At 56.5% G+C, this 24,350-nt stretch overlaps 1 protein-coding gene across 6 annotated transcripts in view; it reads right to left on the minus strand.

The window, feature by feature from the left end:
• Nucleotides 1–688: 688 nt before the first annotated feature.
• The window catches only part of OSBP2 (oxysterol binding protein 2), a 105,191-nt gene continuing 81,529 nt past the window's right edge, over nt 689–24,350 (minus strand). For 2 of the 6 annotated variants that reach the window (XM_054288581.1, XM_054288580.1), the window contains 11 exons: nt 15,276–15,474; nt 13,424–13,544; nt 12,601–12,667; nt 11,115–11,282; nt 8,123–8,368; nt 6,005–6,125; nt 5,187–5,290; nt 4,827–4,922; nt 4,311–4,495; nt 2,386–2,606; nt 689–1,267 (listed from right to left, as the gene is read on the minus strand). In XM_054288581.1, coding sequence (XP_054144556.1) covers nt 1,125–1,267; nt 2,386–2,606; nt 4,311–4,495; nt 4,827–4,922; nt 5,187–5,290; nt 6,005–6,125; nt 8,123–8,368; nt 11,115–11,282; nt 12,601–12,667; nt 13,424–13,544; nt 15,276–15,474 — 1,671 coding nt within the window. In that variant the 3' untranslated portion in view covers nt 689–1,124. Of the gene's footprint in view, nt 1,268–2,385; nt 2,607–4,310; nt 4,496–4,826; nt 4,923–5,186; nt 5,291–6,004; nt 6,126–8,122; nt 8,369–11,114; nt 11,283–12,600; nt 12,668–13,423; nt 13,557–15,275; nt 15,475–24,350 lie in introns of all 6 variants that reach the window. The other 4 variants (XM_054288585.1, XM_054288583.1, XM_054288582.1 and 1 more) reach the window with 2 other exon arrangements.

A 24,350-nucleotide genomic window follows, 5' to 3' on the forward strand; every position in this document is an offset into this window, starting at 1 on the left:
GGTGAGGGAGGGGAGGAACAGGAGTTGGGAGCTGGTGCTGGGGCACAGGGACCCTCCAGCCTCAGCCTGTGGCCAGGCCTGGCTGAAGCTGAACGGGGTAGGAGATGCAGGACACCAAGGCTCCATCCCAGCAGCACCATGGCACCTCTCCCCTCCTCTCCCCAGGGCACCTCTTCCCTCCTCTCCCACCCAGCCTCAGGCACAGCTCAGGAAGGAGACACCGATGGAGAAGCTGGAATTGAGATCCAGCCCCCGTGTGCAGGGACACCGAGCAGGGACACGGAGGCAGGAGCATCACTGGGACAGAAACTCTTCACTGCATCAGCCTGGTGTTCCCAGCCTCGCTGGGGCCATCTCCCCCTCCGGATGTGGTTGCAGGAAAACCAAAGCAAACCTCACTCAAACCACTCCCACATGATAAAGACAGGCCCAAGCCTTGCCTGAACACATCAGACTGTGGGGAAGCACCTCCAACGCTCTTGAAAAAAGCAAAAACCAGGTCAAAAACCCCAAAGTCACCAGCTGAAATATCCTACTTGGTGTTACTGGGATGGCTGGGCACTGTGGAACCACCAAGAGCCTCTGGGATCAAGTGCCACAGCTCCTGGGGACAGTTTTCCAAGCAGAGTTGTTCGTGTCCATCTTTGAAGGAAACCTGAACCAGGAGCAGGATTTGTTTTTTTTAAAAAAATAATTCCATAAAGTCCACACAGAAATGGGGTCCCAAAAGAAGAAAAAAAAAAATGGCAAAGAGAAGAGCTCACACAAGCACAGCATTCCCACACCCCAGGCATCTTTGGAAGTCGACGTCTCGGCCAGCGGAGCCAAGGCGCTGGAGGATATAGGCAGCAACTCCTGACAGCAATGAACATCATCCTAAACCCAGCCCAGCTCCACGTGTCCACACTCCTAAGCAGTCGCTGGAAAATCCATCATTTAGGAAAAAAAAAAAAAAAAAAAAAAAAAGATGCTATTTATTAGTGCATAAAAAAATAGGTTTGGAATCCCTGTTTGGATCTCTGCATGTATTGACCGTGTCGGCCCGGCGGGACGCTGCCGGCGTGTCCTCGCTGTCCCTCGGGCTGTGCCAGTGTCCCAGGGGTGGCCCCCCAGCTCTGGGGGGCTCAGAAGATGTCGGGGCACACGCTCCAGTCCTGCTTGTCCTTGGCCTCCCAGTAGCCGCCCTTGTAGACGCAGATGAGCTCCCCGGTGACGGCGTCCACCTTGCGCTCGAACCACAGCGGCAGGTACCCCTCGTAGTCCTTCCCTGGGGGCACAACGGGGCTCAGGGGGCTGCTGCACCTGCAGCCTGCAATCCCACAGCTCCCAGAGCAGCAGGGACTGGCTGCTGGTGGTCTCAGAGCTCGGGGATTCATTTCAGCCCAGCCCTGCTGTGGTCAGGAGGGCCAAGGACTGCTCTCCAGGGAGGACAAAATGACATGGCCAGGGACATGGTGACCAGCAAGGCAAAGCAGCCAACAGCCCTCCCTGCCAGAGCCCACTGCCCCAAAAACCCAACCAGCCCCCACAAGGGCCTCAGTTCCTCAATAAAACCTCCCTGTGGATAAAATCAGCTTGGCTCTTTAGGAATTTGGGCAGCATGGAATGTTTCCCATGGGATGCATGTGGCTGGATTGGAGCTCCTAAAGGAGCTCCAAGAGAGATGGAGAGGGACTGGGGACAGGAGTGCCAGGACAAAGGGAATGGCTTCCCACTGCCAGAGGGCAGGGATGGATGGGATATTGGGAATTAGGAATTGTTCCCTGGCAGGGTGGGCAGGCCCTGGCACAGGGTGCCCAGAGCAGCTGTGGCTGCCCCTGGATCCCTGAGCTGCTGACAGGTGTGTGATGGCTCTGGCTCTGCACAGCTCCTGACAGGAGGGGACAGCCGGGGGAGGTGAGCTCTGCTCCCAGGAAACAGGGATGGGAGGAGAGGAAATGGCCTCATGTTGCACCACAGCAGTTTTAGATTGGATATTAGGGAAAATTCCTTCCTGGAAAGAGTGGTCAGGCATTGGAATAGGCTGCCCAGGGCAGTGCTGGAGACCCCATCCCAACAGAAAATCCCCAAAGCAGGGACTGTCTGTTGGTGCTCCCAGGGCTCAGAGACTGATTTGAGCCCTGCCATGGTCATGAGAGCCAAGGGAGGACTGGTCTCCAGGGGACAAAATGACTGGTGGGACACAATGGCCAAGGACACAATGACCAGCAAGGCAAAGCAGCCAACAGCCCTCCCTGCCAGAGCCCACTGCCCCAAAAACCCAACCGGCCCCCACAAGCACCCCAAACCCGCCCATAAGGGCTCCCCAGAGCTCACAGGGTGTGTCCCCCACAACCATTGGCAGCGCAGTCCCTGCATGCTGAGCCATCCCCGAGCGCTCCTCACCTTCCTCCATGGCCTCCACGGCCTCGGCCTCCCTGCGCCGGCGCACAGCTCGCTGCTTCTCCTCCAGCCTCTGCTTCTCCACGTTGGCCTCGTCCCAGCGGCCGCTCTCCATGAGCCGCTGGTCGGGGCGCAGCCGGCTGTCCGTGGGCGCCACGCGCTCCTCGGGCTCGTTCAGCGTCAGCGCCAGCTCCGAGAAGAAGTACATGTTCTCAGCATTGTCCCTGAGAACGGAGAGAGCCTGCTCAGCATGGGGAGTGCCTCAGGCACAGCCCCACAGAGCCACTCCTGCTGAGCTGGGGCACCTCCAGGGCTGGGGCAGCTCTGGGACCCTCCTGACAGGAGAGACCTGGAGGGGCTGGAGCGTGTCCAGGGCAGGGAACGGAGCTGGGAAGGGGCTGGAGCCCCAGGAGAGGCTGAGGGAGCTGGGCAGGGGCTCAGCCTGGAGCAAAGGAGGCTCAGGGGGCCCTTGTGGCTCTGCACAGCTCCTGACAGGAGGGGACAGCCGGGGGGGTCGGGCTGTGCTTCAGGGAACAGCGACAGGAGCAGAGGGAACGGCCTCAGGCTGGGCCAGGGCAGGGGGGATTTTGGGGAAATTTCTAATGACTGAAAGGATGATCAGGCACTGGCACAGCTGCCCAGGGCAGTGCTGGAGTCCCCATCCCTGCAGGGATTTAATAGCTGTGCGGATGTGGCACTTGGGGACATGGGGCAGTGGTGGCCTTGGCAGTCCTAGGGGAACATTTGGACTTGATGCTCTAAGGGGGCTTTGAGACATACACATGGAACATGGAGGGACCAGACCCTGCATGTGTCCCCTCCTCCACACCTCTGATGCTTTTCCCACTGAAGGCAGGGAAGGCTCAGGGTCCTGTCCCCCCCCAAATTCCTGGCTGTGCCTCCATCTCACATGTGTTCAAAACTGGGATCAGCCTTGGGACCCTCCTGACAGGAGAGACCTGGAGGGGCTGGAGCGTGTCCAGGGCAGGGAACGGAGCTGGGAAGGGGCTGGAGCCCCAGGAGAGGCTGAGGGAGCTGGGAAGGGGCTCAGCCTGGAGCAAAGGAGGCTCAGGGGGGACCCTGTGAGCTGCACACACTCACCCCAGTCTGCCTACAGCCATAAGGCTGTATTTTCCCAAGAATTTTCCCAACAAATTCTTCTCCTAAAAGCCTCAGGCTCTCAATAATACCTCCCTGTGGATAAATCCAGCTTGACTCTTTAGGAATTTGGGCAGCATGGAATCTTTCCCATGGGATGTGTGTGGCTGGAAAAGGGACTGAGCTGCTGACAGCTCTGTGATGGCTCTGGCTCTGCACAGCTCCTGACAGGAGGGGACAGCCGGGGGAGGTGAGCTTTGCTCCCAGGAAACAGGGATGGGAGGAGAGGAAATGGCCTCATGTTGCACCACAGCAGTTTTATACTGGATATTAGGGAAAATTCCTTCCTGGAAAGGGTGGTCAGGCATTGGAATAGGCTGCCCAGGGTAGTGGTGATTTTCCCAACAGAAAATCCCCAAAGCAGAGACTGTTGGTTCTCCCAGGGCTCAGAGACTGATTTGAGCCCTGCCATGGTCACAAGGGCCAAGGGAGGACTGGTCTCCAGGGGACAAAATGACTGGTGGGACACAATGGCCAAGGACACAATGACCAGCAAGGCAAAGCAGCCAACAGCCCTCCCTGCCAGAGCCCACTGCCCCAAAAACCCAACCAGCTGCCCCAAACTCACCCACAAGGGTCCCCACAGCCACCCTCCCCTTCCAGGGACCCACATCAGCAAAAGCCACTCAGCCCCACAAGTGCCACCTGTCCTCAGGCCTGGGCACATGAGCCTGCCATTCCACAAGGCCCTGGGAGATCCCATCCCATCCCATCCCATCCCATCCCATCCCCATCCCAGTCCTGCTGCCCATCCCAGCCCAGGGACTCACGGCAGCGGGTACTTCCTCCACAGGACCTTTGGGGACAGGGTCTGGTACACAGTTTTCTGCTTGCCCTCGGTGCTGGTGCTGCCATGGCTGCTGTGGAGGATCTTGGAGCACTCCATCTTCTCATCCCACGTGCCAGACATGACGTAGTGCGCTTTGCCGTCGGCGTCGCTCACCACCCCTGTCACCTGCCAGGGGGACACGGCTCTGGTGGCACGTGGGAATGCCCAGGGGGACACCACAGCCTCCAGGTGCCCAGCTGGATGTGGTGCTGTGTCCCCTGGACATCCCTGACCTTGCAGATGGGTGTCCAACCCACCAAACCCCTCCCAGTGTCAGTGCTGCAGCTCCAGCACATCAGAGCCAAACCACAGGACATGGAGGTGCCACCCAGCCCTCCCTGGTGACCCTGCCTGGCCAGCCCCTCAGCCCCATGCTGGGGCTCATCCCTGTGGTACTGGGAGCCTGGAAGAGCCAGGAGTGACCCCTGAAGGAGCAGAGTCCCTGCTGGATACTCACCTTGCGGGGGACATCCCTGGAGAAGTAGCTGTAGGGGGTAAATTTCAGCTGGCATTTATCTTTGGACTTATGGTTAACAATCTCTATTTCACCAGACTGGATAGAAGACACAGAACCACAGCAGGGAGAGACAGAGGAGGTGTTAGTTGCAGTGCAGGTACCAACCCCCACTGGGCACAGCAGCACCGGTGGCTGCCCCCCCTCCAGCCACCCCCAGCATTGCTGGCCTCGGGCAGAGCCAGGGAAGGTTCCAGAAGCTTTCCCAGCCCTGCAGGGAAGCACAGCTCCCCATCGTGGCAGGAGCACGTGCCCAGTGCTCCTCCAGCCCCCAGGGCCAGGCAGAAGTGTGCCCTCACCCACCTGGTCGATCCAGAGCTTGCCCACGATGATGTTGTGCACTGTGGAGGTGACTTTCCTCCACACATAGTGGTTCCCACTGGAGTGGAACTCCAGGTGGATGGCGCCTGTGGAGACAGGGATGCTCTGAGCCCAGCAGGGCAGGTGTTCATTCCCCAGAGCCCACCACCACCCCAGCACCGTGCTCATCCCTCTCCCTGCATCCCCCCACCAGGTCTGGCTCTGGATTCATCCCCCCCTTAGTGCTCCAGGAAGGGAAGGACATCTCCTACCAGGCCCTTTGCCAGAATTGTTCACTCTAAGACCAGGTCAGAAATGTGCTGCCTGGCTGATTCAGGTGCTGGCACCACTCTGGGAATGCTGCCCAGCCCAGGGACAGGCAAAAGGAAAATAAAATGCTGCAAGGAGGCAGCTTATTGCTCTTGACTGGCAGGGAGAGGGTTAAAACAGGCAGCAAGTTAACTTTAAATATCATGGAAGGAGAAATCACTTCCTGGGCAAGCAGGGTATTTCCAAAGCAAAGCAGCCTTTGCAGCTGGCATCATTTCCACTTCCAGGGCGGACATGTCATTGTTGGATCATTGGATCAGGAGCACAAACCTGGGCTCCTCCACTGCCTGGGGCAGAACCCACTGAGCCCCAGGTGAGCCCAGGGGATTCCCAGAGTCCCAGGTGAGCCCAGGGGGTTCTCTGAGCCCCAGCTGAGCCCAGGGGGTTCTCTGAGCCCCAGAGGAACCCAAGAAATTGCTCAAGGCTAAGGCAGCAGTTCCTTTAACTGCAAAGCCAGTGCATCCCAGGCAATTGCAGGATCCATCACCTACCCAGTGGCATGATGGAGAGGTATTTGCCCCTGAACTTGCTGGCGATGGTGATCTCCTGCCACAGCGTCCAGCCTCGCCTGGAGTACACGTGGTGGGCGGCTGCTGGGGGGTGGTGGCTCACCTGGGGACAGGACACACAGCCCGTGAGGACACAGAGCCCAGCTGAGTGCTCAGGGAGGGGACAGCCCCGCACCAGCCCAGCACTGAGGATGCTCCAGGCCCTGGGCACCACATCAGCTTTTCAGACACCACAATCCCCTCCTGGGCAGTGCCCTGGCACAAAGGGAGACACACCAGGATCCTGCCAGGATTGGCTCAGGCTCTTTTCAAAGCATGATCCATGAGATCTTCCCTTGAGCAACCATCACTGTGAGATGCTGCTGTTCCCTGAGCCCAGGCCATGGCACTGCTTTCCTGGGATCCTGGCTGAGAAAACACGGATGTGCTGGCACCCCAGCAATCCCAGAGGACACAGACCCACAACTGGTCCAGAACACACAGCAAGATTTTGGCTTTTCCCTCTCACACACACCAGGCTGGAAAAGTGGACACAGCACCCTAAATCCTGAGAGTGACTTGTTAGAGGTGGTGCTCACATCACCCTGCCCTGGGAAAAAATCTGCCCAAACCCAAGGCAGGAGCAGGAATATCCCAGGCAGAGGGACCTGGTGGCACAGCCTGGCACAGGCACCCACAGATCCCCAGAGCTCTGGGATGATTTCCCTGCTGTAATTACAGGCTGAGCGCCCCGAGCTCGGGATTACACACACGGGCAGGGCCAGGGCCTGACATTAAATCCAGGCAGCAGAAGCAGGAAATCCTATTTGGATAACTGGATTTCAGGCACTGGATTATCACTGCTTGGCTGGGCACGTTGGCAGGCTGAGCAGCACAGGCAGCACCAAGGAAAATTCAGAGCAGTGGGAAAAGAGGCTGGAATTGGTGCCTCCAATGTCAAATCTGGGTACAAACACAGGAAAACTGGGACCAGCCAGAGAAAGCAATTCCAGGCAGGTTATTTATCTGGGAGGGAACAGGGATGGAGGAAGGAGTGTGGTAAAAAGGGGGGTAAAAGAATGAGAACAGGGATGACAAAAGTTTGGGAATGATGCAGTCAGGGGTGCCCAGCAGTACTGGACAGGCAGGACTGGGAGAGATGTGCTCAGAGGTATCCAGAGAGGACAGGCAGCCCTGGGCTTGGCACTGCAGCTGGGATAGGGCTGAGAAATCTACCCAGGACTTCAGCTGCACCCCAGGAAGGTCAGGGTATGGTATGAGGGTACCCCAGCTGGCCAAGGGATGGATTCATCCTTTCCAGGCTGAACCAGGTTTCAGGCCAGGAACTGCTGCCAGGCAGGGGGAGGTGAAGGTGTGACACTTCTGAGCTGGAGAACCTGAGCCCTGTGACAGCTCTGTGACACTGTGGTGCTGGGGTGGCTGAGGCTTGAGGCCACCTCTGACCCTGGCAGGCAGGAGGGCTCAGGCTGTGGCTGGCAGTGTCCCACCTCACTGGCATGGCTCCCAGGCTGGGATGGGCCATCTGGGGACATGCAGAGCTGGGTGACATTGGGCCCACAGCGCTGGGGGTGTGGAGGGACAGCAGAGCCAGGAATTCTGGGGATTATCTACTGCAGGACCTTCCTTGGGTCACACTTCCAGGAGACCCCACAGAGCCTAGAGAGGATGGGATGGGATGGCATGGGATGGCATGGGATGGGATGGGATGGGATGGGATGGGATGGGATGGGATGAGATGGAGGTGCCATCCTGCCTCAAGCCAGCACTCCACAGGTGCCTGACAAGTTTGGGTACCACTGCCAGGGACGGCTTTGTCCACCCCTGGGTGTCCTGCAAGGAGCTGGTGGCAGAGCCTGGCATCACTGCAGCAACTACTCCAAGCCAATCCAGCCAAACCTGTGCCCCATCCCTACCTTGTCACCCAGCCCAGAGCACCGAGTGCCACATCCAGTCCTTCCTTGGACACCCCAGGGATGAGGACTCCACCCACCACCTTGTCTCCATCCCATTTTTGGGAGAAGAGCCCAGGGAAGGCTCGGGGAGGTGCTGCTGGTGCCCCCAGCAGGACGGCAGCAGCAGCAGGAGCAGCCCAGCGCTCACCTGCTCGCAGAGGGAGCGGAAGCCCAGCTCCTCCAGGCGGTCCAGCTCGAAGGTCTCCCCCAGCAGGGGGTTGAAGGGCTTTGCAGTGCGGTGCACCGTGGTGGAGTAGGAGGACACGGAGAAGGCGGCCACGAAGCACATCTGCTCCGTGGAGCTCTCACACTTCACTGCCTTGTCCAGCAGCTCGTGGTACTCCAGGTCCTCCGTGAGCCGCTGCAGCATGGACAGGGGCTCGTTGAAGTTCACCTGCAGGGGAACAGGGTGGGGTTAAGAAAGCAGGAGGGATCCCCAAGAGGCACCTCCAAGGCCAAAGGAAAGGGAATACGTGCTCTGCTCCCTGATCTGTGCCAGGCAGCACCAAGGTTCAGGGTGTAGGATGATCAGGGATCAGCCCAGGTGATCACCCTGACCCCAAAATGAGCCTCAACAATGAGATCAGCCCCCTCCCAGGCAGCATCCCACTGGCCACAGCACAGGGATTGCTGCTCCCCAGCCTGCCCTCATCCCCTCCATCCCTGTGTGACCCAGCTGCCCAGAAAACCTGGAAAAGCCCCATTTTGGGGTCTCCATGCTCCTGGGACTCCTGGAAAAGCCCCATTTTGGGATCCCCATGCTCCTGAGACTCCTGGAAAAGCCCCATTTTGGGATCCCCATGCTCCTGAGACTCCAGTCCCAAGACCTCTATTTGCCTGAGACTCCAGTCCCCAACACCTCTATTTTTCCCTCTGAAAATACTGAAATTAAAAAATAGTTGAAAGCAAGACAGAGTCACAAAAGGTCTTCTGCCTTTTTCGTTTCATTTCAAAACAAAGAAATATATTTTAAGAGGAGCAGATGGCTGAAGAAGCACTTCTGTAAGCCAAGTTAAATATTTCATAGTAGAAAAAACAAACTGCAGATTCCAGGATTTAGCTTTTTTTAGATTTTCCACTCAGGGATTTAGCCTGCAAGTGGCAGGGATCTTACAGCATCAGAGAAAGAGGGAGCTGGGGAGAAAGAGCAGCATCAAATCCACATAAAGAGCAAATCACTTGGGATAATTCTCGGGAGAGATGCAGAGAACAAAGCCAGCAGCTGCATCCTCAGGCAACAGGGAGCAAAAGCTTTTCATGGGGGAAGAAGATGAATCCACCCAAATTCCAAATTCCTACAACTATTTTTCTCCTTTTCAGTGCTGCAGATTTGTTCATTCAGAAGGAGAATCAAGGAGCTGTTTGCACAAGGGGTTTGTCAGTCCCTCACATCCCCAGGAAGGGGATGGGGGTCTCAGAAGACCTCAGAGAACCTCAGAAATGCTTTAATTCATCAGGAATCTCCCCAAATAATATCCATATGCAGCTGAGCTTGTGGGGTGGGTCCTGGTGCATCTCTGGCAGCACCTTCCTTCTCATTTCATAGGGATTGTGGGATCCTTCAAGATTTCACAGAATCTCAGGATGGTTTGGGCTGGAAGGGACCTTAAAGCCCATCCAGTGCCACCCCTGCCATGGCAGGGACTCCTCCCACTGTCCCAGGCTGCTCCAAGGCCCATCCAGCCTGGCCTTGGGCACTGCCAGGGATCCAGGGGCAGCCACAGCTGCTCTGGGCACCCTGTGCCAGGGCCTCACAGGGAACAATTTTTCTTATATTTAATCTAAACCTCCTCTCTTCCCCACTGCCCTCAGGTTTGGACTCGAGCAGCTCCCAGGATGATCTGATTGATAGGAGAAGCACAAATCTCTCTCTCCAGGCAGCAGCAGCTGCTGGGATTTCACATCCTGAGCTCATTCCTGTGCCCATCACGCCCTGATCTGCTGCTGCTGCAGAACTGGATGGTGCTGGGCTGTCCATCCCAGCTGGAAACAGCACAAGGAAGAGACAGCTCATCACTCTCGTCAGAGCTCTGAGCTGTCACTGAGGCTCTGTTTGAAGAGACAGAACACAACCAATGCAGCATCCCAGCCCCTGGAATGTGCTCCCTGCTCTTCACCCATGAACGTGGCTCTGTGCAGCCCATGTGGGGCTGTTCCACACACACAGACCCCCAGCAAACCCTTTCTGGCCATCACAGGGAGCCTTTGCCCCCAGGGCTGAACCAGCAGCACCCAAAACCTGCCCCCAGCACCTCCTTCATCTTTCTCTGTAAGGAAAAAGAGGCTCTCTGAGCCCCTGGGGTGGAACCCAGCCCTGCCGTGGCTGGTGCAGGTGGGGCTGAGCCCTGATCCCTGTCCTGGATCACAGGGGGGAAAACATCACCACCAGCAGGGTCCCTTCCTCATGAATCCCCAGGGATTCACAGTGTCCTGCTGCCCTAATGCCTCTGCAGCAGCTGGACAGGCAGAGGACATTCAGGCGATGTCCCCTCTGCCCCAGCCTGCCCAGGACACCAGGGATGTGCTGGGGAGAGCCCAGAGGAGGCACCAGAGATGCTGCAAGGGCTGGAGCCAGGCTGGGAGAGCTGGGGGTGCTCAGCTGGAGAGGAGAAGGCTCCAGGGACACCTCAGAGCCCCTTGCAGGGCCTGAAGGGGCTCCAGGAGAGCTGGAGAGGGACTGGGGACAAGGGATGGAGGGACAGGACACAGGGAATGGCTCCCACTGCCAGAGGGCAGGGATGGATGGGATATTGGGAATTGGGAATTGTTCCCTGGCAGGGTGGGCAGGCCCTGGCACAGGGTGCCCACCCTGGATCCCTGGCAGTGCCCAAGGCCAGGCTGGACATTGGGGCTGGAGCAGCCTGGGACAGTGAGAGGTGTCCCTGCTCATAGGGGTGAGACTGGATGAGCTTTAAGCTCCCCTCCCACCCAAACCATTCCACAATTCCATGATGAGCATGCAGCAGCTGCAGGCACACAATCCAGTCCCTGGTGACAATCTCCTGTCCCTGCCTGGGGCTGCTGTGCCACCACAGCACCAGCAGGACCATCCAGGGCTGTAACCCAAAGCTCTGCACAGCCAAGAGCTGCCCACACCCACCCCCTGTGCCAGCCCTGGTGCCAGGGACACTCAGACTCACGGGCATGGGGATCTTGGAGAGCTCCTTGCCAATGCAGTTCTTCATGATGCTCCAGAGGTTAAGGCTGTAGTTGGGTTTGTCAGGAATTCGAGTCCTTCTCCTCTTCCTTGGCAGCAGATCTTTGCCTGTGGACTCATTGTAGCTGCTTTGATTTGAGCTCTCAAACACCTGCGGAAGCAACAGAAGGAACTCAGGTTTAAACTGGACCCAACCAGACCCAGCAGCTCCCAGGAACAGCAACCACAGCCCAGGAGACACCTGAGGAGCACTGCTGGAAGCCTGTGAAAACAACTAAATTGCAAAAGGCTATCACACCACACCACGTCCAAGAAAATGACCAGCTAGCGTGGCAGAGCTCAGAAAATGCAAAAGGCTTCAGTCCTTTAACTCAGAGGCTCAAATCCTCTCCCTAGCTTAACCCAAACTATTGGAATATGATCCCAATATTACCAGGTAGATTGTGCCTGGGCTCATCTGACCCTTGCTGCTGGGCCTAAAGAGGCAACTGTGGTGTTTCACCCCAGAGACACCTTTGGGTGGCTGGAGGTTGCAGCTGGGCACTGAAACAAACCCAGGCTTGTAGAAACTCAGTTTACCTCAGGTGGGAAGGCTTCGGGCTAGGGTGAACAGGAAAAGGAGATGGATTCTGTTGGAGGGTTAACATCCAGAGTTTATTCCATAGTCACAGACATCTGAGTCTTGGTAACAGCTCCAACAGAACACCGAGCACATGGTCCTGGCTGGATTTAGGCCCAGGGACAGGGGGAGGGGAAGGGACAGCAATCACCAACCAGGTGGGAGGGACAGGGTCTCAGGGAACGAGGGACACACAGACAGGCCAATAACCCTGGATTGCATCCTTTGAACGTGACCAACCACACGATGGCCTTGCTGGAATGCTAAGCCTGATTGACAGAACTCACTCAGCAAGGGGGCGAGGGGGAAAGGAGAGAGGTATTGCCACACCTGGGAAGGGACTGGGGAGTAAAACAGGAAATTGCAACACAGTGCAACACCAAACCATCTACCATGACTAACCACCCTCTCTTAATCAACCTCATCATAGCTGTCTCCTATGCCCTCCCAATCTTAACTGCAGCAGCCTTCCTCATGCTAGTAGAGCACAAAATCCTAAGCTACATACAAGGCTGAAAGGGCCCAGACATCGTTGGCCCATTTGGGCTCCTACAACCTCTAGCAGATGGAGTAAAACTATTTATCAAAGAGCCCATTCGACCATCAACATCCTCCCCAATCTTATTCATCACAACCCCAATACCAGCCTTACTCCTAGCAGAAATATGGGTACAGCTGTCCCCCAACACCCTCCTGCTTCCCTCAGGAGAATGTTCAGGATGCTGATGCCTGCTGACATGTGTGACTCACTGAGGAACCACCACAGATGAAGGGACCCTTCCCAGCCATCCCCTCTGCCCTGGTTCCACCCCAGCAGCACCACCCTGCCCACCCTGCCCAGCCCACTCACACTGTCCTCCAGGTTCCAGTCCTCGGGGTGGCCCTCGCTGGCCCCGCTCAGGTTGCTGCCCGAACGCCTGTGGGGAGAACAGCAGTGGGGAGCACAGGGCAGGGAGCACCCAGGGCTGTGCAGCACCCCCAGAGCACCTCCTGCACCCCCAGGCACTGCCAGGAAGGAGCTGGGGTGCCAGAGGCTGTGCACAGCTGTTAGGAGGGGATTCTAAGGACGGGATGCTCAGGAAGGGATTCTCAGCCACAGCCCTGGGGGCACAGAGGTTCTGCTTTTGTCACCAAGCCCAGAGATGTGACCATGGTCAGACCACAGGCTCCTCCAGCCCAGGCGTCCATGGAGGAGTAAGAGCAGGTGACAGCAGACAGAGGGCAGGATTTGATGGGATATTGGGAACAAATTCTTCCCTGTGAGGGTGGGCAGGCCCTGGCACAGGGTGCCCAGAGCAGCTGCGACTGCCCATCCCTGGCAGTGCCCAAGGCCAGGCTGGAGGGGCTTGGAGTAACCTGGAATAGTGGAAAGTGCCCATGCCCATGACAGGGGGTGGAATGAGAGGAGCTTTAAGGTTGAGGGACAGAGGACTCAGCTCTCCCACAGCACTGCCTGACACTGCCCTTCCTCACCTGCTTCCCTACAGCTGGGGGCCACCCTCAGCCTTGCTCCAGGAACGCAGGAGCAGCCAGATGCAGGACAGACCTCTGGACAGGGGCAGGGGAAGTTCTGGAGGACATGGCCCCAGAGTGACCCCGTGGGAGGGGCTGCTGAGGGAACACCAGGGCTTTGCCCAGCCCTCCCCACATTCCCGGGCAGGCAGGGGCGGTACCTGTGGTGCTTGGGGTCTGCAGTTACTGTGATAAAAGCTGGTGCATCCTCCATGGCATCGAAGTACTCCGTCTCCTCATCTTCATCACTGGCCTCTCCTTTGGCAGACTGCACACTCCCTGCTGGCACAGAGGCTTTGAGACAGAGCCCACTGCAGGATCTGTCCCCAGAGCCACCCCTGTGTCCCCTCCTCACAGCCTGACCCTCCTGCATCCCACTGCACACCCCGAGGATGCTGTACCCAAGCTGTACCCAAGGATTTCCAGCTCCTCGAGGCCAGGATGTGCCCTGCTCCCCAAGCCAGGCACACAAGGCTGTGCTCGGGAGAACCCCCAAAACGTCCCCAGGCTGCCTGAGGGTGACACGGCCGAGCCCAACCCCGTCTGGGTGAGGCTCCGCTCCAGCACCGCCCCGTCCGCCAGGAAATCCGGTTTGGATTGAAGCAGGAAAAACAAATCACGTGTTTGAGGTGATGCTGGAGAGGGTTCCCAGCCCCGCATTCCCAAATACCGTTCCCAAACACCATTCCCAAGCAAACACCATTCCCCAACACCAATCCCAAACACCATTCCCAAACACCATTCCCAAACACCAAACACCATTCCCAAACACCATTCCCAAACATCCCTCTGCTTCAATCCATGGCTGTGGCACCCAAGTCACTGTGCAGCTTCCCTGCTCCCAGCCCATCCCGGACAGTCCTGTTCCCTGCCTCACTCCCGCTCTCCAGAGGAGCTGTGTCACCATCCCAGGCGGATTTGTGGATTTGTGCCTGTCCCCACAGCCATTTCCCCCAGCTGCCCCTCAGGATTTTTCCGGCTGCTGGGCCCTCTGAGGACACCCAGCCCCACCATTCCCAACCCGTGTCCCCAGGTGCCACATCCACAGAGCTGCTAAATCCTGCCAGGGATGGGGACATGGCTAAACAACCCTTTCCAAGAAGAAATACTCCCCAATATCCAAACTAAACCTCCCCTGAGGGGGAACAGGGCAGTGCCTGGCACCAACACCCCCCACCTCCAGCAGCCACTGCTCTGTCCCCCGGGTCTGTATCTCCTTTAAAATCAGACCCAGCACTCTGAGCTGTGTTTGTGGCTGTAACTAACGCTGCCCTGGGGGAAGGACTTGGCAGGAACGTGCAAAGCTGTTGGATCTTACTGCAGACGAGCCCTGGCTGTTCCACTGCCACCCCACTCAGCCAACTCAGCAGTGCCAGGGGACCCTGAGCCTTTTCCCAGTGCACACCCGGAGATGTGCTCACCAGTAAGGGTTAAAGCTCCCAGAACAGCCTGGAATAGCATCAGCGAGCTGGGGACAGCCCTCTCTGCATCTGAATCTTGGGGACATCCAAGTCCCTGAGCAAGGACAATTAGGAGTAATTATGGTGTAATGGGAACCATTTAGAAAAATACCATGGGGACACAGGGCACTGCCTTGGGCACCCTTCCCATTGCTGGCAGCTCGCTGGGAGCAGCCAGGCAGAATGCCCTGATCCATCCCAGAGCTGACTGAACAGCCCTGTCCCATCCCAGGGGCCCTGGAACAGCCCTGTCCCATCCCAGAGGTCCCTGAACAGCCCTGTCCCATCTCAGGGATCCCTGAACAGCCTCGTCCCATCCTGGTCCCCTTACAGCCGTCCCCGATCCCAGGGATCCCCCAGCAGCCCTGTCCCATCCCAGGGATCCCTGAGCAGCCCTGTGCCATCCCAGGATCCCCTAACATCCCCGTCCCATCCCAGTGATCCCTAACAGCCCTGTGCCATCCCAGCATCCCCTAACAGCCCTGTCCCATCCCAGGATCCCCCAACATCCCTGTCCCTCCCAGCCCCCGTCCCAGCCCGGGCTGTAGCTCACCCTTGGCGGCGCTGGCGCTGCTGGCAGTGCCCGTGGCCAGCCCGGGTGCCCCTCGGCAGGCTCTCTCCAAGCTGTTGTGCTGCTTGGCTAGCTGCTCGATGGTCTCCTCCAGGCGGATCCGCTGCTCCCGCTCATGCTGCAGCAGCCGCTGCCATTTCCGGCTGTGGCTCTCGGCGAGGTCCAGGAAATCACGGCAGGCCTGCAGGGAAGGGACAGCTCAGCCAGGAGTGTCACAGCACAGGGGACAGCTCAGCCTGGGGTGTCACAGCACAGCCAGGGGTGTCCCAGCACACCGAGCTGTTGAAGATTGCAATGCAAGATGTTTTCCATTACCCTCTGTATGGCAGATTCCCTTTGTCAAGTGGGCAGTTTGCCTTATCTCTCTCTCTGAGTGACCACAATCACACCTCCCTCGGGAGGGGACATTGCTGATAACAGCTATTGAATGTCCCTGCATGGCTGATAAGAACTACAGCATCCCATTGGGAGATGTGAGCCCAGAGGGAGGAGCCAAGCATTCCTACCCAGATATAATCCAGAGGTTTTGAGACACCAGCACGGCTTCTCCACTGGATTCCCCAGAGGAGCAGCAGCTGCCTCTCCTTCCCCTGGATCTTCAGAGGAAGAATCCATCCTTCTCTACAGGATCCCTGCTCCAGCAGAACCACCCCTGACACTGCAGGAAGGCTGAGCCACAATTCCAATGGGACTGCCACCAACACCCTGACCCACACGGTGTCAGGCTGGGTTCTGACTCTGGCAGTGTTGTTCTAGTGTAGTACATTGTTTATTTTATCCTTTGTGGGTTTTTTTTTCTTTTCCCTATTAAAGAACTGCTATTTCCTGCTCCCATATTTTTGCCTGAGAGCCCCTTATTTAAAATTTATAGCAATGGGGAGGGGTGGAGAGGGTTTACATTCTCCATTTGAGGGGCGGCTCCTGCCTTCCTTAGCAGACTCCTGGCTTTCCAAACCAAGACAGGGACAGCTCAGCCAGGGGTGTCACAGCACACAGGGACAGTGACAGTGTTCACAGGTGTCTGAGGATGAGGGAAGAGATGAGGATCTGACTCCACGTTTCAGAAGACTTGATTTATTATTTTATTATATATATTACATTAAAACTGTACTAAAAGAATAGAAGAAAGGATTTCATCTGAAGGCTAGCTAAGAAAAGAATAGGAAAGAATAACGACAAAGGCTTGTGGCTCAGCTCTGTGTCCAAGCCAGCTGGGCTGTGATTGGCCATTAATTAGAAACAATCAACATGGGCCAATCAAAGATCTACTTGTTGCATTCCACAGCAGCAGATAATCATTATTTACATTTTGTTCCTGAGGCCTCTCAGCTTCTCAGGAGGAAAAATCCTAAGGAAAAGATTTTCCTTAAAAGATGTCTGTGACAGGGGACAGCTCAGCCAGGGGTGTCACAGCACATGGGGACCCCAACACCCCCTCCTGCTCCTCTCCCAGGAGAGGGCTTTTACCAACTCCCAGAGCTGTGCTCAATTCCCATATCCACAGCTCAGCTCTGGCCATCCAAAGCTGAACCATCCCCCAGGAGGTGGCTGCAACAGGGACAGCTGGCCATGGCAGCCTGGCCCTGTCCCTGTCCCCAGCCCTGAGCCCACTGTGCTCCTCAGGAGCTCTCACATCCCTCAACCAAGCCCAAAGGTCTTGACTGGCACCTTCATGACCAAACTCAGCAAATGAGGAGAAGCTGGATGGGACAGACAGGAGAGGATCACAGAATCATGGAACAAATTGGGCTGGAAGGGACCTAAAGATCATCCAATTCCATGGACAGGGACACCTTCCACTAGCCCAGGCTGCTCCAAGCCCTGTTCCTTGAACACATCCAGGGCTCCAGGGGCAGCCACAGCTGCTCTGGGCTACTCAAGCCAGGAGCCAGCAATCCCTGTGCTCCAGGGAGGCAGAGAGGAAGGATACCCAGCTCTCCCCAGAGCTGCACAGCCCAGGACACAGCCCAGGGCCTGGCCCCTGCAGCACATCCACCATGGCCAGAACCCCCATTCCCCTCCCCAGTGAGCCTGGGGGACCCCCAGCCATGGGGACCCCGCAGACACACAGGGCACAGGGCAGGAGGGCTCAGGGAGTGCTCCAAGCCTTGCAGTACACCCAGCATCCATCCTGTGCCACCAGGCAGGGGACAGCTGGGACACCACAACCCAGGCTGGCAGAACCCCTTGGCACCATCCCCCTCCCCAAAGCCCCCCAGGACTGGCACCACCGGCCCAGCTGTGCTGCACTGCCAGCAGGAGCTGTCCGGGAGCAGGGCTGGGACATGGGGACACTGCTGGCTGTCCCACACTGCCACATCCCACACAATGGCCTCACAGCACAGCCAGGCCCTCACAGCTCTATTTTTAGGTTATTTTCTATTTTGGATGAAACCCTGAGTTCCCGTGGCCTCGCTGCTTCCTCTGCCATCAGCGCCACGCGCAGCTGAGCACGCAGGCAGGGCTGCTCCTCCCGCCCCAAATCCCTGCCAGATGCAACACACTGAACTTCTTCTTGTGTTTCAAAGTAGAGAAACAGGATTTTTATGGAAATTCTCCAGGAGCTGGCAGCGAGAAGGGAAATTAACTGTGCTTGTGCAATTCCTTGTCATAGCAAGGGAGTCCAATGGATAAATGCTAGCTGAAAAACTCAAACCTATTCAGAGACATCCAGAGAGTTTTGGATGTCTGACAGACTGACTACAACATTCCCAGGACTTGCTTATTTTCTGTTTCCAGCTATTTGGATTCCACAGATGATTCATCCAGCTCTTGGCTTGGTTACTCAGCATTTGGGCTGCAGGTGGCACCTGAGGATCGAGGCAACTCCTGGTCAAGCAGAAGATTCAGGGCTTCAGTTTCCATGAAGTGCTCTGATTTTACCAGGATTTGTCCAAGAAAAGCTCCAGTTCATCAGTTTTTCATCAAACCTTTCCCTTGGACAGGAGCAGGATTTGAGACTTGTCCAGGGAAAGAAGTTTTTCCTTTAAGGTTTTGCTTGACATACACTGGAGCATGGAGGGATCAGACCCTGCATGTGTCCCCTCTCCACCCTTTTGATGCTTTTCCCACTGAAGGCAGGGAGGGCTCAGGGTCCTGTCCCCCCAAATTCCTGGCTGTGCTTCCATCTCACATGTGTTCAAAACTGGGATCAGCCCTGGGACCCTCCTGACAGGAGAGACCTGGAGGGGCTGGAGCGTGTCCAGGGCAGGGAACGGAGCTGGGAAGGGGCTGGAGCCCCAGGAGAGGCTGAGGGAGCTGGGCAGGGGCTCAGCCTGGAGCAAAGGAGGCTCAGGGGGCCCTTGTGGCTCTGCACAGCTTCTGACAGGAGGGGACAGCCGGGGGGGTCAGGCTGTGCTCCAGGGAACAGGGACAGGAGCAGAGGGAACGGCCTCAGGCTGGGCCAGGGCAGGGGCAGGGGGGATTTTGGGAACATTCCTTCCTGGAAAGGATGGTCAGGCACTGGCACAGCTGCCCAGAGCAGGGTTGGAGTGCCCATCCCCGCAGGGATTTAACAGCCATGTGGATGTGGCACTTGGGGACAGGGGCAGTGGTGGCCTTGGCAGGGCTGGGGAATGGTTGATGCTCTCAGAGGCCAGACCAGACCCCACACTCTCAGGGTGATGTTTTCACCTCCTCCTCTGCAAACAACTCAGCTCCTCCCCACCCCAAAATCCTTCTGGGAGCCTCCCACAGCCCAAAGCCCAGGGGACCCTGCCCTGGCCCTTCCCAGTGACACCATCCCGGGCTGGCTCTGTGTGTCCCATGGATGCACTGGGCTAAGAGGATGAAACCAGGGCAAATAATGGGATATGGCCATGACCTTCCCACCCCAGCAAAGCTCATTATCTGCTCCAAAGGTCCAGCTCCACAGGCAGCAGGCACAGAAATGCCCAGTTTGGCACCGAGGGTGGGAACTGCCGCCTGCTCCAGGCTCAGGGCTGAGCACTTTAAATCGAGATCACCTGTAATTATCCTAGTGCAATTAACCACGGGCTGGAACAGGGAATTAGGGGGAAAGGAGGTAATTATGGAGGAGCCATGGGGAGGCAGGGCTGGGAGCAGAACTTGCTCCAGTAGGTGATGGGAATCAACATCCTAGTGAAAAACAGCAGGAAACACCTCGGAATCTCCCATCCCAGAGCTTCAAGGAGGACTCCATGCTGCATCCCAAAGGGAAACCTGCACCACTGGGCTTCATTTACAGCCAGATAAAAAATCCAAGTGATGGAGAATGGCTGTCAGCAGTGCAGAGCATGGGGAGGTTTGGGAAGGAGCAGGATGGTCCTCATGAGGCCACAGATCCCACCATGGGCTGTGGAGCTTCCATGGAGCAGCTCAGGACAATGCACGGTCCATGCTGCATCCCACCATGGTGTCCATGTGGATTCAGGAGCTGGGATACACACAGGGATTATTCCCTGGTTTTGAAAGGCTCTAGGGGCCCCTCTCTGAAGCCTCCTCCTCTGTGATTCAGACAATGGCTTGATCCAAACCTGGATCAAAGGATCTGGATAACCAAACAAGGACCCTGTGTGCTCCTTGGGAGAGAAGTGATGCCAGGAGTGGAGAGGGGAGAATATCCTGCAAGAGGAATCTGCCAAACTCAGCCCCCACTGCTGCCACCAGCAGCCAAGCAAATTAAAGTGATTAATTTGGGTTTACACCCCCTAGAGCCAGACAGTGCCAAGTCCCACAAGGATGCCCACTGAAGGGGGGAGCACCACCAAACAGGGATCAGGGGATCTTTCCTCAGTCTCTGACAACTGAGCTCAGTCCTGAGCCAAAACTCATCCCTGTATGGAACAAGGGCTGCAGGGCACTGGGATGAGGAGCTCAGACATGAATATCCCAGCTCATCACTCACTGCCAGCATTAATCCCCTGCCTTGGTGTTCCCAAGGTACAGACAATCCCAGCCACTGAGCAGGAGCAACACCTCACAATCCAGCTTATGAAATTCTCATGGAGAGCTGGCTAAATTTAGCTCCAGCTGAACTTGCTGGGGGCTGGAAGCAAGACTCAGCCACAAACCCACAGAGGCTGCACAGGGACACAGGACAGCAGCAAGGGCTCCTTGAGGAATGCACCCAAAGGAGGGCACAGAGCCCAGGCTGAAGGATGGAAGTGCAGGAAAAGTGACTCTCCAATGAGCTGTGGGGCTGAGGAGTCGAGGCCATGAAGGTACAACCATTCTCAAAGCTCTCCCAGGATCCACGCTCTCTTTTTAAGCAATTCAACTCTCATTATATCTAAATAAAGATGTCAGGCTTGGAGTCCAGACTGAGGAGCGTTGAGCTGTTGTTCCAGGTAGGAATGCTCTCCCTCCCCAGTGGATTTCCTTACTGCACATGGGGAGAGCTGATACCACGTACAGATCTCTCTGACAGAGGCACTCCCCGTCCTCAGAGCTGCTCCGTAAGAGCAGAGAGGAAAGGCCACAGGATGCTGTGCCCATCCCCACATGCTTCTCACCCCATCAGGAGACCGGGTTAATCCTCCACAGCATCCAAACTGCTGCCTCCCACTCGCAGAGGGGCAGCAGGTACAGGAGGTGACAGAACATGACCTGGATTTCAAACCCTGAAGTTCCAAAGGCTGTTCTGCCTCAGCATCATCACAGCACAGGTGGGGCTGGGGAGCAGCAGCCGGGCTGACAGGTCACCAGTGACCAGAGATAAAAGCAAGCTCCATCCCTGTGCAGTTCCTGATCTCAGGGAACGCCAGTGTTCCCTGCAACCATGGGGCAGGAGGGACAGGGGTGGTTTCTCATCCTCTCCATGGCTGGACAAAGTTGTGGCAGGTCCTAATCCAGCACTGGCCAATGGAACTGCAAATCCCAGCCAAGACAGGGAGGCACAGCCAAAAGAAATGGAAAAATACCATCGAGGCTCCTGCAAATTCCTGGAGGAAGAGGCAAAGTGCCACTGAGATGCTGCCGGGAGCAGGAGGCATCGCTTGGTGCCATCAGCTCTGCGGTCCCTCCCTGTGCCCAGCAGCTGCCAAGGGCACATTTAGCACCTTTCACACATTTGTCACGGCAAATATCCCGATTTCACAGCTTGTTGCTGGCTAATGGGAACGTCGTTAACAGCCCCGGGATTATTCATGCAGTGGAGAACAATCACCCGAGGTCACCCGTGTCCTGCCAAGGTGCTGGTGTCACATACCCTCGGGGATCTCGGCTTCCTCAGTGGAGCAAACAGTCAAAATCGGGTGGAAGGAACAAAGAGATGAGGTTAATTAGCTTGAAAGGGTAAATGATCACAGCAAGGCCTGCCAGACTTCATACAATCATGGAATGGCTTGGCTGGAAGGGACCTTAAAGCTCATTTTATCTCATCCCACTCCCACGGCAGGGACACCTTCCATTGCCCCAGGATGCTCCAAACCCCATCCAGCCTGGCCTTGGGCACTGCCAGGGATCCAGGGGCAGCCCCAGCTGCTCTGGGCACCCTGTGCCAGGGCCTGCCCACCCTGCCAGGGAACAATATCTGGGGTCCCCAAACGGTGACAGCCTCTGGGGCAGCCGCAGCCCCAACAGCTGAGCATTCCCAGTTTCCAGCACAAGGCTGCTGGATGCTGAGGGAATGAGCTCACACCTGCAATCCCAGCTGCCCCAGAATCCCACACAAATCCAACCTTTGGGCAGGAAAAATCCAGCAGGGAAGTGCCTGCTGTTGTGGGACCAACACCTCCTGCTCCTCAAGCATGGGACAAGGAGCACTTCAAGGCCCAGGAGAGGAGGCAAGTGCCAGATGGTTCAATCATCTCCTGTTGTAGGGTGAATCACAGAGCAGGAGCCGTCACCGCACTCAGCAGGGACAGAGCTCTGTTCGAGTGCCTGGCAGATAAGTGCTCCCTTCCTTCCTGGAGTCATCAAAACCCTGGGACACAGCTGCTGCTGCTGCTGCTGCTGCACAACAGCCCCCAGGGAAGGGCCTTTGTTTGGCTCTGCACTCAGCACAAAGCAGAGAATCAGCATCACGGGGTGGCTGGGAAGGGACCTTGGAGCTCATCTCCTTCCACGCCCTCCAAGGGCAGGGACACCTCCCATAGGCTGCTCCGAGCCCTGTCCTGTCACAGACATCTTTTATGAAAATCCTTTCCTTAGGATTTTTCCTCCTGAGAAGCTGAGACGCCTCAGGAACAAATGTAAACAATGATTATCTGCTGCTGTAAAATACAACAAGTAGATCTTTGATTAACTCATGTTAGTTGTTTCTAATTAATGGCCAATCACAGTCAGCTGGCTCAGACAGAGTCCGAGCCACAAGCCTTTGTTATAATTCTTTTCTTTTTCTATTCCTAGCTAGCCTTCTGATAAAACCCTTTTTTCTATTCTTTTAGTATAGTTTTAATATAATATATATAATAAAATAATAAATCAAGCCTTCTGAAACATGGAGTCAGATCCTCGTCTCTTCCCTCACCCTCAGACCCCTGTGAACAGTGGCACTGCCCAACCTTGAACACTTCCAGGGATGGGGCTGAAGCCATCTGGGTTCAGAGGGGTGAGACACAGAGCCACAATCTGCCACTGCACCCACAGAGGGTTAATTTGTCCTTCCTTCCCCCAAAAAACACTCTGAGCAGCAAGCAAAGGGGAAATAAAAGGACAGAGCCAACCTGAACCCCAAACCATCACACATGGTCTGGAGTGTGGGCATCTGCTCCATGACAGCCATGGCACCCACAGCCTGCTCAGGTGCTGCTCAGCACCACAGCAACCCAGCCTGCTGAAACAACAGCAAATCCTCCCAAATCCTGGCAGTGACCCTCAGCCAGCGTCCAGCTGTCTGAAGCACGATGTGGAAACACCAGGAACTGCTCCTGCCTGGGGCAGGGCTGGTGGGGAGAGCTGGGCTGAGCCTCAGCACGTTTTGACACCCTGACAAACCAAGGTGACATTGCATAAAATGTGAGTTCAACATGGAAAATTATCCTTCTGCATCCAGGGGAAATAGGTGCTACAAAAAAGCACAGAGATGGGAAGGATCCTTAGTGAGCCAGCAGGAAGTGGGAAGACACTGGAGCAGGCTCCAGCTCACCCCTTGATGCCACTGTCAGCAGCTCAGCCAGACCCCCAGTGCTTGAACAAGGTGCTCCCAAAATCCCTGATGGTCCCATTCCATGTGGCACCTTGTGCCCCAGCAGGGCCTGCTTCTCTCTGGGGTTCATGGATTCCCTGGGAGCCAGAGATGTCCATGGTGGAGATGTCCAAGACAGACAAATCTGGGATAGGTGTGTCCAAGATGGAGACATCCCCACTGTGATGGGGCCAGATCTTGCCTCCTGGTTGTGAATCTGGGAATTTTCCCACCTTACCATGTTATTTTGGGCCACCTCCTTAAAGGCCAAGGACACACCACTGTTCCAATCAGATGCACCCTGCCCAGGGGTTTCCCAGAGCCAAGCTCATCCCAAAGCCCATCCCAAAGCCCATCCCACAGCCCACCCCACAGCCCATCCCAAAGCACTGGGGCTGGCCCAGCACCCAGACCCCGCCTGCAGCACCGCTGTGAGCGCTGTGGAATCCACCCCATGCAATAAGGAGGGGATTAGTGGGAAACAGTGGCAAATCCACAGGCTGGCTGTGCTAAGAGCCTCTAATCCCAACGCCACGGAGCTCCGTGGAGGAGGAATCAGGGACCGATCCCGAGTCAGCGGCACCCGGCAGGAGAGGAGGGCATGGTCAGGGTGGCTCTGGGAAAGGGAACAGCCAGTGCTGCCCAGGGGTTACAGCCTGGACTGTGCCACAGGAAGGATCTGAGTCTGGTTTCTGGTGGGAAAACAACTAAAGAAATTGCTGGATACAATTTCAGGGGTGCTGACCCTTCTACCCCAAAGCTCACTGAGCAGCACCTCTGGCCATGCCAGAGGGTGCCAAGGGCACGCTGGGACCAGTATAGAAAATATTCTGGGAGCAGAGATTGAGCTGGGACCTCCTGCTGCATGGTGGCCATCCCAGAACTGTATCCCTGCAGAGCTTCCCTGCTCTCCTCCAGCCATGAAAATCCTCAGGCTTGTCCTGGTGCTCTCGCTTGTCCCAAAAATC

The sequence above is a fragment of the Melozone crissalis genome, unplaced genomic scaffold, assembly GCF_028551555.1.
Source record: "Melozone crissalis strain CALT ecotype California unplaced genomic scaffold, PUWL_Pcris_2 ptg000063l_1, whole genome shotgun sequence".
NCBI lineage: Eukaryota > Metazoa > Chordata > Aves > Passeriformes > Passerellidae > Melozone > Melozone crissalis.